At 34.9% G+C, this 15,519-nt stretch overlaps 1 protein-coding gene across 3 annotated transcripts in view; it reads left to right on the top strand.

Annotated features, from left to right (window-relative positions):
* Positions 1-15,519, top strand: part of WNK1 (WNK lysine deficient protein kinase 1) — a 165,285-nt gene that overhangs the window by 95,119 nt on the left and 54,647 nt on the right. For all 3 annotated transcript variants that reach the window (XM_069094353.1, XM_069094354.1, XM_069094355.1), the window contains exon 4: positions 88-245. In XM_069094353.1, coding sequence (XP_068950454.1) covers positions 88-245 — 158 coding nt within the window. The remainder of the gene's footprint in view (positions 1-87; positions 246-15,519) is intronic.

The raw sequence follows: 15,519 nt of genomic DNA, 5'->3' as shown, positions 1-15,519 counted from the left end.
ACAGGTGGCCCCCTCTGCTTCTCCCTGCGGTGAGTAACGTCTGCTGCCTCTGCTCGAATTGAGACTGAATCGTTCTTTTAATTTAAGGTACCCCAGAGTTCATGGCCCCTGAGATGTACGAGGAAAAATATGATGAGTCCGTTGACGTGTATGCTTTTGGAATGTGCATGCTTGAGATGGCCACATCCGAATACCCTTATTCTGAGTGCCAAAATGCTGCGCAGATCTACCGTCGAGTGACCAGTGTAAGTTTTCCCCCGAATTTTGAACAATTCTTGATCTTTTGCCATGCATAACCCAGGATCTCAGGATGAATAATATAGCTTGGTACAATAAGGAAAAAAGTAAGACATGCTGAAAAGTTTAGGGCAAAAAATATTGAAGCTTTTGCTTCTAGAACAGCATAAGACAAAAAGTGTGTAAATGGTTTTTGTTTTCCCTTCCCCCCAAAAAACAATCAAAACAAATCAAACCAAAAAAACCTAGCTCCTACTAAATTCTTACTTTGCTTGATTTATGCTGGGCCCTACTTGTATTCAGGTAAATCCTGACAAAAAGTATAGTATCACTCAGAAAACATAAAAAGATTAAAGAAAGGTCATCACCTTTCTACGTTGTTTAAAAATATAACACTGCAAATATACCATCTTTTACACTCCTCCCAGGGAATTCAGTTTGATAACTTTTTAAATCTGTAAATTAGATCTTTTGAAGAATAGCAGATTTTTAGGGTTTTAAATTCAGGATGTTCTCTCCAAAATTTGCTTGTCCAGTTTATCCTCAGTGATTTGATTTAATCCACTCAACAAACACTTGTTGAGCTAGGTGCTAGATCCTAGTATCATAATAACTGACTATTAACTATTAACTGACTAGTGTTTAAATTGCGCTTGGCTACAGTGGTCTGCTGGCAGGGTTTCCAGTGCTGTCCAGTTGAAACATTTAACAAAATAATTAAGTAAATAATTACAAACCAGGTGAAGTAGTATTAAAAGAGGTACTATAATAAATGCATGACAGAAAGCATCAAAATCAAACCAAATGATTCTACTGAACTTTTAAGATACTAAAAATTTATAACTGGTAATGATCAACATTTAAATTTTCTAGCTAGTGAGAGTAGTATTCTTATACATCTTTAATAAGAAAGAAAAACCTTTGCCATGTAGAACAAGAGAAGTCTTGTAAATAGGTTTCTGCATTTAGGTTCAAAGAATAGGATAGGTTGATATACCCATGGGGGCCCCCCCCTCCCAGTTTTTCATCTAAATATTTTTCAGTTAATTATCTTTCAGTGGTACAACAATAAACTTAAGTTATTACATTAATTGCATTTACATTAAAAGGTACTCTTAAAGTTTTGTCTCGTCATGTGAATTTATAATACTATTTCATTAGGTTAATTCTTAGCTAAATGGTTATAACCACAAGGCGCAGTATTAAAATCTCTTTTCTTAATGTCTTAGTAAGGTATCTCCTCAACCAGTGACTTCCAGATCTTCATCCATAAATCTTAGTTTCTTATTTCTAGCTAAAATAAAATATACCATTTTTAAAATCACCTTTTCTCAAATGCCCCCCCCCCCTTTTTTTCTGGTAGTAACATCATTCTCTCAGACTTGTAACCTAACAGAGAAGTTTGAAATCTAATACTCATCCTTTACTTCTTTCTTATACTTTTCTTTATAATTTCTTTATCGACTAATTCTGTTATTTATTAAATCATGATATATTAACAAATGAGCAAATAGTTCCTGGTCCCAGCATGCAAATAGATTCAGACCTGAAAGAAGACAACTTGCTATTGAGAAGTTTTACTGATGAAATGTGGCTAGAGATTTTCCAAGTTATTTCTTATAAAATATTATGCTATTAATAATCTTCCTCTGAAAGGAAAGAGAGCTGTAGTTAGTTCTGTGACCATTTCCTCACTTTTTCTCAGACATTCTTAGCTGCATAGAATCACAGAAGGTGGAGACACCCTAAAGGACATCTAATCCAACCTACACTTGAACTCTACAACATCCCTGACAAGTGTTTATCCATTCAAAGACCATGTTCTAGCAGCTAGAATCTAGCCTGTGAAGGGTTTTTTAGGTACTGATTCTGACAGTCACTGTGTTAGCTAGCCTTTCCAGCTTTGTGTCTAATGAGATTTGATATGCCATCTCTGCCTTTATCTAACTCATTGTTTAAAAAAAATTTTTAAACAACAAAAGGGAGAAACAGATCCCTGGGGCACTGCACTGGAAACCTCCTTCCAAGTTATACTTAATGTTCTACTTCAATGTATTTTCCCAGGTAATCCATTATTTCTAGAATTCTGACCTTTCAGAATCCTTGTCTTCTTCAAGGCTTAGTTCAGAGGCCATATTTTTTCATGAGCTCTTGAAGATAATGGGATTTTTTTTTTTGGAGGGGGGAAGGTAGGGCAATTGGGGTTAAGTGACTTGCCCAAGGTCACACGGCTAATCACTGATGGTGTCTGGATACAGATTGAAACCTACTTTTTTTTACTTTATTTTTCTTGACCACGTGACTATCATGGATATGTTTTGCATGACTACATATGTATAACCTATATTGAATTGCTTGCCTTCTTAATGGGGGGGGATTTCAAACTAAAAGTTTTAAAAACGAATGTTAAAAATTGTTTTTACATGTAACTGGGGGAAAATAAAATACTAAATAAAAGGGGGAAAAACTTTAATGAAGACAACACATTTGAGATTTAAAAAAGAAACAAAACAACAACACAGAAACTGCAATGTAAATACTACCAGGAGCCTCTTGACCTGCAATAGTCAGATAGATGTTTTGCTGTCAGATACGGAATCATCTAGTCCCTAGATCTGAGCTGTGATAGCATTTATTCTGCTATGAAGAACAGAAGCTTTCACTTTTTCCAAGCTTTTAAGATCAGAATTAAGGTGTGATTCTGATATTTGGTTGTTTTTTTTCCACATAGTCATCCATGTATGTACCTAACAGAAATTACCCTTTTTCAAATAGCCCCAACTACACAGCACAACACAAGTCCTGTTGCTTAAAGAAAGGAGTTTGTGGACCAGTATCTTTATTCATTTCAAACTATTTTCTACTGGGTGTTCAAATACCAAACAGGGAAAATGGACTGTGCATGTGGGAGCTATATACTGAGACATTGTGTGCTATCTATCTCTTTTGGCCACCAGCCACTTTTGATGTTGCAATATTCTTATTTTGAAACCGGTGTGGATTTCGTTATACATCACAGACAATAGTGCTGCTGTTTTGCAGGCTGCTATTGGAGATTCTTTAGCTGGGCTATCTCTTTTAGTTCTAAATGTCTCTAGTTAATCTTAAGGAACCCAATTCCTGATGATTTCTCTATATAAATAGGATCTGCCCCTGAATATCTCAAAGGAACATGCAATTTGTTTATTTTTTAAGACATGAAATTTTTTTAAATATATAATGTTATGGGGAATTAAAGGCACGTTTTAAAACTAAATGCAGAAACCTATTTACAAGACTTCTCTTGTTCTACATGGCAAAGGTTTTTCTTTCTTATTAAAGATGTATAAGAATACTACTCTCACTAGCTAGAAAATTTAAATGTTGATCATTACCAGTTATAAATTTTTAGTATCTTAAAAGTTAGTAGTATAGTATAGTATATAGTTGTAGAGTATCTGGATCCATCTGAACTTTAAAGCCATTGGTAGGTTCAAAGAGGATAGCAAAGTGTAGTATTTTATTTCTAATTTTATAAAAGTAGCTATTGCTGAAAAATTGCATGTAAAATTTTTTTTTAATTGAATCATTTTGATAAGACACTTAGAAGAGCTTTCACTCCACCCAAATTCCATTGTTAATCCTTTGGTAAAGAGAATAATCATTACTTTACTTTCATGTATAAATCTGATTTTTCATAATAAAATTGGTTTAAAGTAAGTTATCAATAATAGTTCACATTTACATAGTGTTTTACAAAGCATTTTCACTCACATCCCTGTGAAATAGGTCAATGAAAACATGTTTATTTCTACAGATAAAGAAACTGAAGGATCACAGGGGTGAAATGACTTGCCTTTAGTTACATGGCCATTAGGACATGGCACCAATACCTAGGTCTCTTTCCACTCACTTTACAGTGTTGTATCCCCAGTTACCTCTAATTGCTTCTTCCTTTTTCCAAGTTCACAAATGTCTGCTAGCTGTGTTCAGTGATGAGTCACTGCACAGGAATTGCGAGTTCTTTCTTTTTTGTTGATTGAAGTCAATGGTCACAAGATCATTGTTGGCCTTATTTGAAATGTCCTTTCCATATTTCCAGTCTCACATAAGCCTGAGTTGTATGACTGATAACCTGGATTGTACACATAGTTCAGCTTAAGAAATGTTCATTGAGCCACCTGTTGTTGTACATTAGCCCTAAGAAAAAATAACCAGAGTTATTAGGACATCTCTGCCTTCACAAGTTGCAGTCCAACAGGAGATACTGACATTTTTACAAGTAAATAAAATATAGAATCAAGTGTGACATTCATTGTATTATAAGAAGTAGAGATGGAAGAATCTTTAGACATAACCTAATCCAACCTCCCCATTATTTTATAGTTAAATGATTACATGGCATGTGCAAGTACAGAAATCCACACCCACATATACTGGACTTCAAGGTTGATACTTTTGTCTGTTCTGTTTGTTGCATTAAAAAATGCAAAGAGCAGGCAATGAAAGCTTACAAATTGTCATCATTGATGTACTTGTAAGAATTCTTGTCTTTAGAGTCAAAAGACTTAGGTATCATTTATGTGACCTTTAAGTCACTTAACCTCTTTGGGCCTTAGTGTCTTCATTTATAAAAGGAGAGGGGGGTTAAACTGGATGACCTCTAGAAGTTTTTTACCCCTCTATATTTATGATTGTCTTATCCTTTTCAGTTTCACAAATGAGCAAACCAAACAAGATTTCAGAAAAAAATTTAACTTAGTCTCCTTATTGAACACTAACACTAATCCCAAGGACATCACATGTTCTTTCTACTTACCTTCTAACATAAAATGACCACACCACTCGATGAAAAATGTACAACAGATATGAAGAGGACATGTAACTGAAAACTGTGAGGGCTCAGAGAATAAAACCACAAGCCTCTTATACAGTATAAACTGTAAGAGTTATGAAACCAACCAACTGATACAGGCAATCCAACAAATCCAAAAAAGTATCACTAATAGAGCTGGAAGGAACCTAGTAAAGACCACAGGGCACTCCATCCCTTCAGGAATGTGAAGATCTAATTTAATAATTCAGGGTAGATGGCTAGCTGTTAATTTTCTTCTTGAATGAACTAAAGGGTAGAGATACTATAACCTTCCTCAAGAGGTGTGCTGTATCTTTTCATAGTAACAATAAACTTATTTATACACAACCAAAATTCTCTTGCTTCAGCTAAATTCCGCTTCTTGTTTGACTTTTTAAATAACAACACTCAGTAACCCTCTCAGGAAAAAAATAAATTAATGAAGGGAATGGTTACCCCCCTGGCTTTGCCATACCACTCTGACACTAAATTTTGGATTAGATTGGAAAATGTGAAATGTGAAAGATGATAATGTTTGTAATGATTTGAGAAATCATCACTACCATCTCATTTATATAACGTTTTAAGATTTTAAAAATCATTTTCTAACAACCATCCTGAATTAATGCAAATATTACCCCTGTTTTACAAAAGAAGAAAATAGCAATCGATCAACTAGCATATTAAATAATTAGTAATTGCCAGATAATATGCTGAACATCAGTAATATCACGGGCAGCTTAGGTGATTGAGTGGAAAGAGTGTTGGACTTGGGTTTGAGTTCAGATCTGATCTCACACACTTACTAGTTAGGTGAGTCTGAATAAGTCATTTAATTTAGCCTCTGTCTGCCTCAGTTTCCTCATCTGTAAAAAAAAAAAAAGGGGGGGGGGGATAATAATAACACCCTCCCAAGATTGTTGTAAGGATAAAATGATATTTGTAAAACACTTTGCAAACCTTAAAGTATCATATAAATGCTAGCTATTGCCATTACAACAAGGAAAAAACAAAAGTATGTGTTACTATTTTTCCACTTAGATATACGTGCATGACTTGACAAATGTGGGAGTTCATTAGAATGGGCAAAAGACCCTAATATCAGAAACTCCAACCCCATAGTTGCAGGTTCTCTAGTTTAGATCTATGGGTTTGATTCTCAAGAATCATCCTGAAAACACAGGTAGCTTCAGTCACTTGGGGAACCACAAGCTTTACTCTATATTCATGTGACTACTACTCTTTTCCTCATTGGAAGCCTTAAGATCACCTCAGGAGCCAAGAATCCTGATAGACCAGTCCCCTCTTTCTATGCTAGAGACAGGTCAACTTGGTGGCCCTTCCTTTTATAGCGTGTATTATATAGAGAGGACAAGATCGCTGCAGAATGTACTTTTTTTCTGGTGTAAGGCACTTGTCCAAGCTTCTTTTGCTCTGAATTTAACCAGTAACATTCAGCAGCCTAAGTATTAAAATTTTTGTGTGTATTAATATTAAAGTCAGATAATAAATGCAGTAAGCAATTAAAAAATCAGACTTTTTTTTTAAATGTTTGTTGTTAATCTAATAGTAATAGGCCAAAGCAAAGACTTAGGGTAGGAGAGAAATTACCTTTTTTTATTGCTAACTTCTTCCTACCCCATCTTGGTCTGTTTTTGCACAAGCATCTTGTGATAATGAGAAGTCAGAGCTCACTTGGTGAGAGAATAAGTTTTAGCCAGTAATAATGACTTAAACCAAGTATTATCCACTCAGCTTTGAATAAAGAAAAACTGTTTCCTAACTGTACTTTGTTTTGGCTCTTGAGTTACCTCCCTATCTGCATGTCATTGATTTCCAGAACAACTCAGTGACCATATATGGGGGAATGTTTTCTGTGTGATCCAGTGTTGCTTCTACAAGAATCCCTTAAATAAGTACACTCATCAGTCACATTGCTTTTATATGTGAAGGGCAGCGCTTTCAAGGTTGCAGTGGCACACGAGTTTTTTTGTCCAAAGAGTAATGAGCCTTGGTGTGTTATGGGAATCATGAGACAAACTAATTTCCTATAACAGTATTACTTAGCAAGGTTTGGTAGGGAAATTGGAGGAGGCTTGTTTTCCACCAGGATCATAGGGTCTGTTCAAATTCCTGTAAACTAATGGTTCATACCAGTAAGTATCTGGCTGAATCCAGCCCCTTAACAACCAAGCAAGAAATGTGGAGATCTTAATTACTTTGTTTGTGTAATTTGACTTTGTCACTAATTCCATTAGCCCCTAGATTTCAAGTTCTGAATGTTCTCTCTGAGGGAGAAAAAAAAGGATTAAAGCAGTTAGGGTAAAATTCCTTTTAGTTTTTGCATAGCTAAGTGTATAATTCACCCTGCTCTTTTACAGAAACATTGAAGCTGATCTCTGATTAGATAGAGGGTTAAAGAGTTGGTGAATTGTTTATACTATCTCAGATCCATTGGAAAAAGCTCCCACTAATAAAGGAATAGACTATAAGTTGTATTCCTGTCGCGGATAGTAGAATCTTAACAATGCTTATTCAGAGGAAATCATTCCATCTCTAAATTTTGCTTTTAATTTTTATATGTTAAAGGTAAAATGTTTTTCTTTTATGATTGATACTTATTGAGATAGGAAATATATTATGCTATGATGTAAATAAATATATAATATAGTATACCTTTTTTCTTAAAACCCGGTGTAGTAAGCTCAAATGCCAATGTGCATAGGCTTTGTTTGGGGTTTCCCCTTGTCTGTATGACATGTATTCAAGTTTTTCCAGTAGTAGTAATGAACTCTATTGAGTCATAATAACTATTTTGCCAGGTCCCCTGTAACAAATGATTAGTTTAGGCTCTTAAGGTAAAAGAAAACCTGTATGAGTGGCCTAAAACCTGTCTGAGACGTATTTATTATAGAACTCTGTTCATTTATTATTAAAATTGGAGACAGCTACTACATATAAGTTCCTAAAGTTGATTCATAAAACTCATATGGACTCTGAATTATTCCTAGTAAATCCAATTTTTAGAGGCAACTCTAAGACTATAAATTGCAGAGTAAGTGCTAATCTACATTGGTAGAGGAAGTTCTCTCACTGGGAGTTTCTTATTCAGTGAAATCATTCATCTGACTAAAAACAAGCAAAAAATCCTCCATTTGGAATTTAATAAGATCCTTATTCTATGTTTAATGAAATAACGTTGAATAGGGGTAGAGACCAGACCTGTGATTTAGGGAACTAAATCAGGTAAAGAAGCTCACCTCCCTCTTTCAGTGCAAATTACCACTTGCTCTTTAACATACAGCCTTCAAGAGTTACTTAGAACACTAGAGGTTAAGTTCCTTGCCCAGAGTCAAAGGACTTGAACCTAGCTGGGTCTTTTTGACCTCAGAGCCAACTCTCAAGCTCCAGGATCCCCAGTCTGCTGCTTTCAACATTAAAGGGAAGGAAGAAATTATAACAGGCATGTGAAATGCACTTCACATGTCTACTATGATTACTTCTCTCAATTTAATATTAGCTAAGATGATACTATTTTCTATTCTACCAGGTTTACTAATACTATAAGCCCTCCCCTCTTATTTGTACATAGTTGTTTGCTTGTTTCTCTCTGTGAGCCTGTAATCTCTTTGAGAGTATGGAGATTGTCTATTAAATTTTTTTGTATCCTTAGCACTTACTACAGTGTCTGGCACGTTGTAGGCACTTACTGAATACTAAATACTTGTTGACTTGGCCAATTTTTTTAAAAATGCTTGTGTTTTGCTCCACTGAATGTCTTCAAAGACTATATTACTACTGTAGGATTTTCATTAGAAAGGAGATGTATTCATATGAAGACTGCGGAGGTCATTCCTAACTCTGCATTAGTTTTTTCATCTATAATATATAGTAGCACCTACCTCCCAGGGTTGTTGTCAGGATCCAAAAGAGATTAATTAGATTTGTAAAGTGTTTAGCACAGTGCCTGGCACATAGTATGAGCTACATAAACGTTAGCTGCTTTTATCATCATCATATCATTATTATTGTTACTACCTATATGTCCTTTTTTACCGCAAAATTCTGCCCTTTTTGTCTTTTTAGACTAAGTATTTAGTTAAATGGATTTCTTGTTTTATGTACTTATTAGCCATTGAGATAATTACCCTTATGGAGAGGGGGCTGATCCCATGGGTTAGGAGGTGGAGCTTTGATTAAATTGAAATCTCATTTTACCTGCCCTTGGGAACTTTTGCTATTGGAGGAGGATCAGTGAAGCAGAGTAGTTAATTTGTTGCTTAGCATGTAATACTGTTCTTGAGACTAAAAGAGAACAACCCGATTCCAAAGCAGAGCAAACTGATGTCTAAGAGTTGGGGAAGCATGGCTAATGTTAAACAGGAAACCATGCTTCATTCCAACTTGGAAATCTGCCTTCCTTGTGCTGTGGGTTAATTTAGTCTTTTTCTTAATAGACCACTGACTCTATTGTCCACATATCCCCACCCTCTTCCCTTCAGTAACTACAAGGTAACTTACCTACCTTGTCTTTTCTGATGGATTTTACAAAGAGAGATTTTTGCTCGGTGTTGGTCATCTTTAATTCCCATTGCTGCTGCTGCTCTCGAAAGGATTGTGCCAATGAGGTGGGTAAAGGCTTGTTTGCAACCACTAGGGAATATGCAGAAAGTACTGTTGAATTTATTGAGTTTTACATGTTTATAAAATAAACTAATACAATTTAGTTAAACTTTAGTTTAAGTGATTTGATTCCTATTCCAAAATTGCTCATTGTTGTTTCTTAATAGGAAAATTTCCTAGGTATAACTGGTAGACAGAAACAACAAAGTTAAGCAAATATTTGAAGTAGTTGTATTTTGTGAAGGGAGGGAGGGTTTCCTCTATCCTGAATGGTCAAGAAAAAGTGTTGTGTTGTTGTTTTTTTTTTTTTCATCGAGATAAAGTTTAAACTGTTGGAATAACAGATTTGAAACTGAGGCTGAAAATTCTAGATTGAGCCATTGGAGATTATCCATTAGGAAGCACTTTTGTTTTTCTGCTTGGTCATTTTACGTCTGCTTGTGATGCTCTGTCCAAAGGGCCCCTAAGTACATGGGATGCAAAGCAAAGTGAGTCGATTTTTTTATCCAAATAAAGCAGTATGTGTAAATATGTTTATATTCATGTCAGCTCTTGATTTGTTTGCTTGTAAACCCTTAAGCAGCTAAAATTTTTCAGATTTGTTCTATGTAATGCTTAATGTTTGTTTCTCTCATTCCTGAGAGAATGTAGAATGCATATAGTGTCTTAAAATGTGAGATATAACTAAATATATAAAACGGTATTCAGTACATTACTTTGATTAATGCAGAAAAATCTCAGTTGCTACCTGAGCTTTTGTACAAAGGAACCTGGGTAAAGCAATTGCCCAAGCAGACCCTAAAGTATTTTAGATTTGGCAATGATGTTTTAGGGTAAGTAGCAAGGATAGGGTTTAGAGGCAGGGAAGGTTGTAGCTAGGTGGCAGTGCCTTTTACATAATTGTGCTTTTGTTATGTGAAAAGTACTCTCTTAATCCAACTTGGATTCTATTCTCTTTTATAAGAGTGCTTGCATTTCTTTCAAAACAGATCTTCCAGTCGCTTTTACTGGCTTATGGATAGAATAAAATGGGGGGAATGGGGTTTCTAGTTAGAGATATATTGTCTTAATTTGTCATTAAATTAATTGAAAACTGTTAGTCAAACTATCTTTTCATTTTAGAAGTGATTACTAGTAGATTTATGCAGACAGTTTGCTCTTGAAAATTCAGCAAAGCCTCCTTGTTATATGTCTAAGTCAGAATTCCATTTAGTATGATTAGTGCCTCTTTACTAACTAGATGTTAGTCTCCACAGATCTGTGATTGCTTCAGTAGGTTTTTAGCAAATCATTTCCAATTTTGAAAACTTGTGTGGGTCAGCTTTCTAATAGCTTACATCAAATTCAGTGGGTTCTTTCCATATTCTACTTGCATTTTTTTCTAGTATCACATTCTTCAATATACAGTCTGTATATTTTTGCTGCTCAGTAAATGTTTTAAAAGTAATAAGAAAACCCTTTTAAATATTTGGGTGGAATGGACTTCAACATATTTAAGTATATTGTTATAAGCAGTCTTAGTCTCTTCAGATTTGCATACTTAAGTAGCTGGGCTATTTGACTAATAAGGTATGTCTTAAAAGTTTATTGTCTTCTTTGGCACCTGTAGAATATCTTAAGAACAAAAATAATGCCTACAAATACTGTGGGACTTTATAAATGTAATTTTCATTTCTAGAAGCAGCACAACCTAATGGATTTGAACATAAGTTGTAATTTCTGATTCAGCCACTAATTTGCTGTATGACCTTGAATATATTCATTTGCCTGCCCTTTTTTTTCTTTTCTTTTTTTTTTTTGAAGGGGCAGTTGGGGTTAAGTGACTTGCCCAAAGTCATGCGGCTAGTTTTTGTGTTAAGTGTCTGAGGCCGGATTTGAACTCAGGTCCTTTTGACTCCAGGGCCGGTGCTCTATTCACTTCACCACCTAGCCATTGCCTGCCCATTTTTAAAGTTAAGTTGTTCTTAACCTCATTTTAGAATAATATTTGAGAAAAGTATGTATGTTCTTCTATACTTAAATATTTGTTTTTGTCAGTGTTTGTGCTCTCACCGTTATAGACAGAAACCCCTTTATAACTTAATGTGTATAGTTATCAGTAGTTGCCTTGATTAAAAACTTCATCCCACTAAGGATAGGCCTTGCTGCACTTGCTTAGACTGGTCCTTGGGTGATAGTTATTTAGAGTTGGACACTACACTAGTATGTGAAATTTTGCCAGTTTTGTAAAACTACTATAAGAGTTTGTGCTGTCCTAGAACCTTTGAGAACCCAAGATTGCCTTCATATACCAACAAGATGTTAATGGAGAAAAGGTATATATATTATGAACATTACATATTTTGCTGATGCCATGTATATTGAGTGGCAACTTATGAATAACAAGTATCAATTGGAAATTAGTAACCTTTGGATTCTCATAGCTGTTTTCAATAGTAGTCTGCACTTTTTTGTAGCTACTTTTGTGAACCCAAAATGGCCTGTTTCTTTAGGCCTTTGATTTGTAACCAACTCTTCTTGATTCTTTTTGGGGTTTTCGGGGGGGGGGGGGGCAGTTGGGGTTAAGTGACTTTCCCAAGGTCACATGCACATGGCTAATTTTTGTGTTGTGTCTGATACCAGATTTGAACTCAGGTCCTCCTGACTCCAGGACTAGTGCTCTATTCACTACACCACCTAGCCGTATTGGGTTTTCTTAGCAAAGATAGTAGAAGGTTTTGCCATCTCCTCCAGTTTATTTTATAGATGAGGAAATAGAGCCAAACAGGGTTAAGTGACTTGCCCAGGGTCACATAGTAAGTGTCTAAGGTTGGATTTGAACTTAAGTCCTTCTGACTACAGGCCTGGCATGCTATCAACTGGGCCACCTAGCTGTCCCAAAGATGGCTACCTAGGCTGGTAATTATGGCTGAGTGAGGTAATTCCCTTTTTCATGCAGTTTTCATAGCTATTTTATATAAGGTTTGCTATACTTGGTTTCACTTTTTGGGTTGTCAGTTATGCTACCTTAATGTATAGTTAAGGTTAATTTTTAATGTTTCTCAGAAGTTCTTCTTACTTTTAATAGTCCTTGGTCACTCATAGTGGTATTTAATATGAATCTAATCCTATTCTGTCTTTTTGAGGGAGGGCCTTCGATCATTCTTTGAGTTCTTTTATATTTCTCAAATGTCATGATGGCAATATTAAGTGGCCTTTTGGGTTTAGACATGATTTTTAATTTACTCTTGATTAAGTTATCATGTGAAAATAAATAAATTGAGAGAGATTAGACTTAGAGTGTCTAGGAAAGTAGAAATCCTCTGACCAAACTTAGTAAATCTTTTTTTTTTTGGATGGGGTTAAGTGACTTGCCCAAGGTCATACTGCTAGTAATTGAAGTGTCTGAGGCTGGATTTGAGCGCAGGTCCTCCTGACTTAAGGACTGGTGCACTACTCACTGTGCCACCTAGCCACCCCAAACTTAGTAAATCTTTAGAGGCATAGATTTTAAGATGAGCTGTGTTATAAGACTTACTTTTTTACCTCAAATGAGATATAGTCACAGTCAGAAAACATCAAATTTGATGAAAAATTGAGTCACTGATTGATGAGAATCAATTTAATGGATATTTATAAGACTTTGATACCAGTGTTTTGAAGTGCTTTTTCAGTGCTAGGTACACATTATGTGAATAAGTATTAGTTGGTCAGTTTTAAGTTTATTCTCATACCACAGACAAGTGAAGTATAAATTATTTTTATATAGTTTTTACTTCTAAGCATGTTCTTGTTTCATATTCAAGACATTATATTATATAGCTAAGACATGATTTGGACCATCATTCTACTTCAATTATTAGGCAATATCATTTTAATGAAAGACACTTTGTCTAGAGTTAAAGAGCACCTAAATTCAAGTCCTGTCTCTGTTATGTACTAGTTGTATTACCACCGGCCACATTATTTAAACTTTCATATGATGTAAGCTTCTCTAAAACCATATAGATCACTTACTGATTTGCATGAACAAGAGATTAATTTACAGATCATGTCCCAAAAATTAACTTATAGGTTAATAATTAATAACAATTAACTTATAGAAGTGGGCACCCCAAAAAGATAATTTTAATAAGAAGGTAAACAAAAAGTAGAACACCACTCTCCTATACCCTCCTCCACCCAACACACACACTGTGTATTTACTTACTATTTTTGTTGCTCATTTTGTTTCCTTTTGCAGAAAAAAAGGAAACCAAAAAAGAATAGCCAAAGAAGTTTAATAGTCACAAGCCATTAAGTAGTTAAATGATACCTAGAATTAGAGAGGTGTTCAAGTCAGAGTACAGCAAGATTTTTAGACCACACTTGGATTATTGTGTTCAGTTCTGCTTTTTTTAAGGGGGCTAATGAACATTCAAAGGAGAGGAACCAGAATAGTGAAGAACCTTTAAGTCAGTCCATGAGAATAGATTTTTAAAACTTAGTATGTTTAGCCTGGGAAAAAGAAAATTCAGGAGAGACATGATAAACTGTGTTCAAGTAGTTGTAGGGCTCTAATGGAAGACAGATTATATTGTTCTGCCTGGTCTCAGAGTGCAAGAAGAAACTAGATTATAGTACCATAGTGTATGAAACCCAAAAGACCCCAAATACCAGGATAAGGAATCATTATGCAACAAAAAAACTGCTAGGAAAACTTGGAGACAGTCTGGCAAAAAAATTGTTTTAGAACAAAATTCCATAATATATACTGTAATAATCTACAAATGATACAGATAAAACTGGACAATCTTGATTAAACAGTATTGAAAAGGTTTTGCACAAATGACATCCATTAGGAAGGAAAACGGTTAAATGGAATAAAGTCTTTGCTATAAGCTTCTCTGATTAAAAGCCCAATTTAAATATATAAGTACAATAACCATTCACCTATAAGTAAATAGTGAAGGATATGAACAGATGAAAAATGAAAAACTATCAACCGTATGAAAAAATTCTCCAAATAATTAACAGGAGAAATGCAAATTAAAACAACTCCAAGATTCCTCCCTATATCCAATTTGTAAAGATGAGGGAGGAAAAAAAGGAAAATAACAGTTGGTGGAAGGGACAAACGGGCATACCTAATGGATTTTTAATGAAGCTGTGAATTTATCGAAAAGAAAAGGTCATTGCTTGGCATATACTACCAAAATATTTGGTTGTTTTTTTTGTTTGTTTGTTTGTTTGTTTTAAGGAAAAGTAGCCATATACACTGCAGCTAGCTGGCACAGTTTATGGAAAATTCATCTTTGTGGGTTCAAATGTGGCCTCAGACACTTATTAGCTATGTGACCCTGGCAAGTCACTTCACGCTGTTTGTCTTAAGTTCCTGGTCTGTAAAATGAGCTGGAGAAGGAAAAAGCAAACCGCTCCTGTAGCTGTGATAAGAAAGTCCCAAATGGAGTCACAAAGAGTCAGACATGACTAAACAATAAAAAGTTATATGTACAAAAATATAGTAGCACCTTTTGTTGAAGCAAAGAACTGGCAACAAAGAGGGGAACATGTGAACAAATTATGTTCTGGGAATATAATGAATATTATTCTATCATAGAATAGAGAACCCTAACTGCATGAAATAAACAGGACCATATAACATTGTAAAGAAAAAAGACTTAGGAGCTTTGATCATTTCAATGAATAATCTTGACTCCAGAAGACCAATAAGGAAGGAAAATAACATTTTAAGATACTGTTCAGTATATGAGTTTGTTTTGTTTGACTGTTAAGAGTGGGTAGTCATAATGATATCAAAAGAAGAAAAAAAATCAGTAAACATTTTTAAAATTCATAGACCAGGG

The sequence above is a fragment of the Petaurus breviceps genome, unplaced genomic scaffold (assembly GCF_028583685.1).
Source record: "Petaurus breviceps papuanus isolate PSGF00001 unplaced genomic scaffold, PetGlider_PUasm1.0 216, whole genome shotgun sequence".
NCBI classification, from domain to species: Eukaryota; Metazoa; Chordata; class Mammalia; order Diprotodontia; family Petauridae; genus Petaurus; species Petaurus breviceps.
Note: the sequence above shows the minus strand (reverse complement) of the source record. Positions and strands in the feature narration are given on the sequence as shown.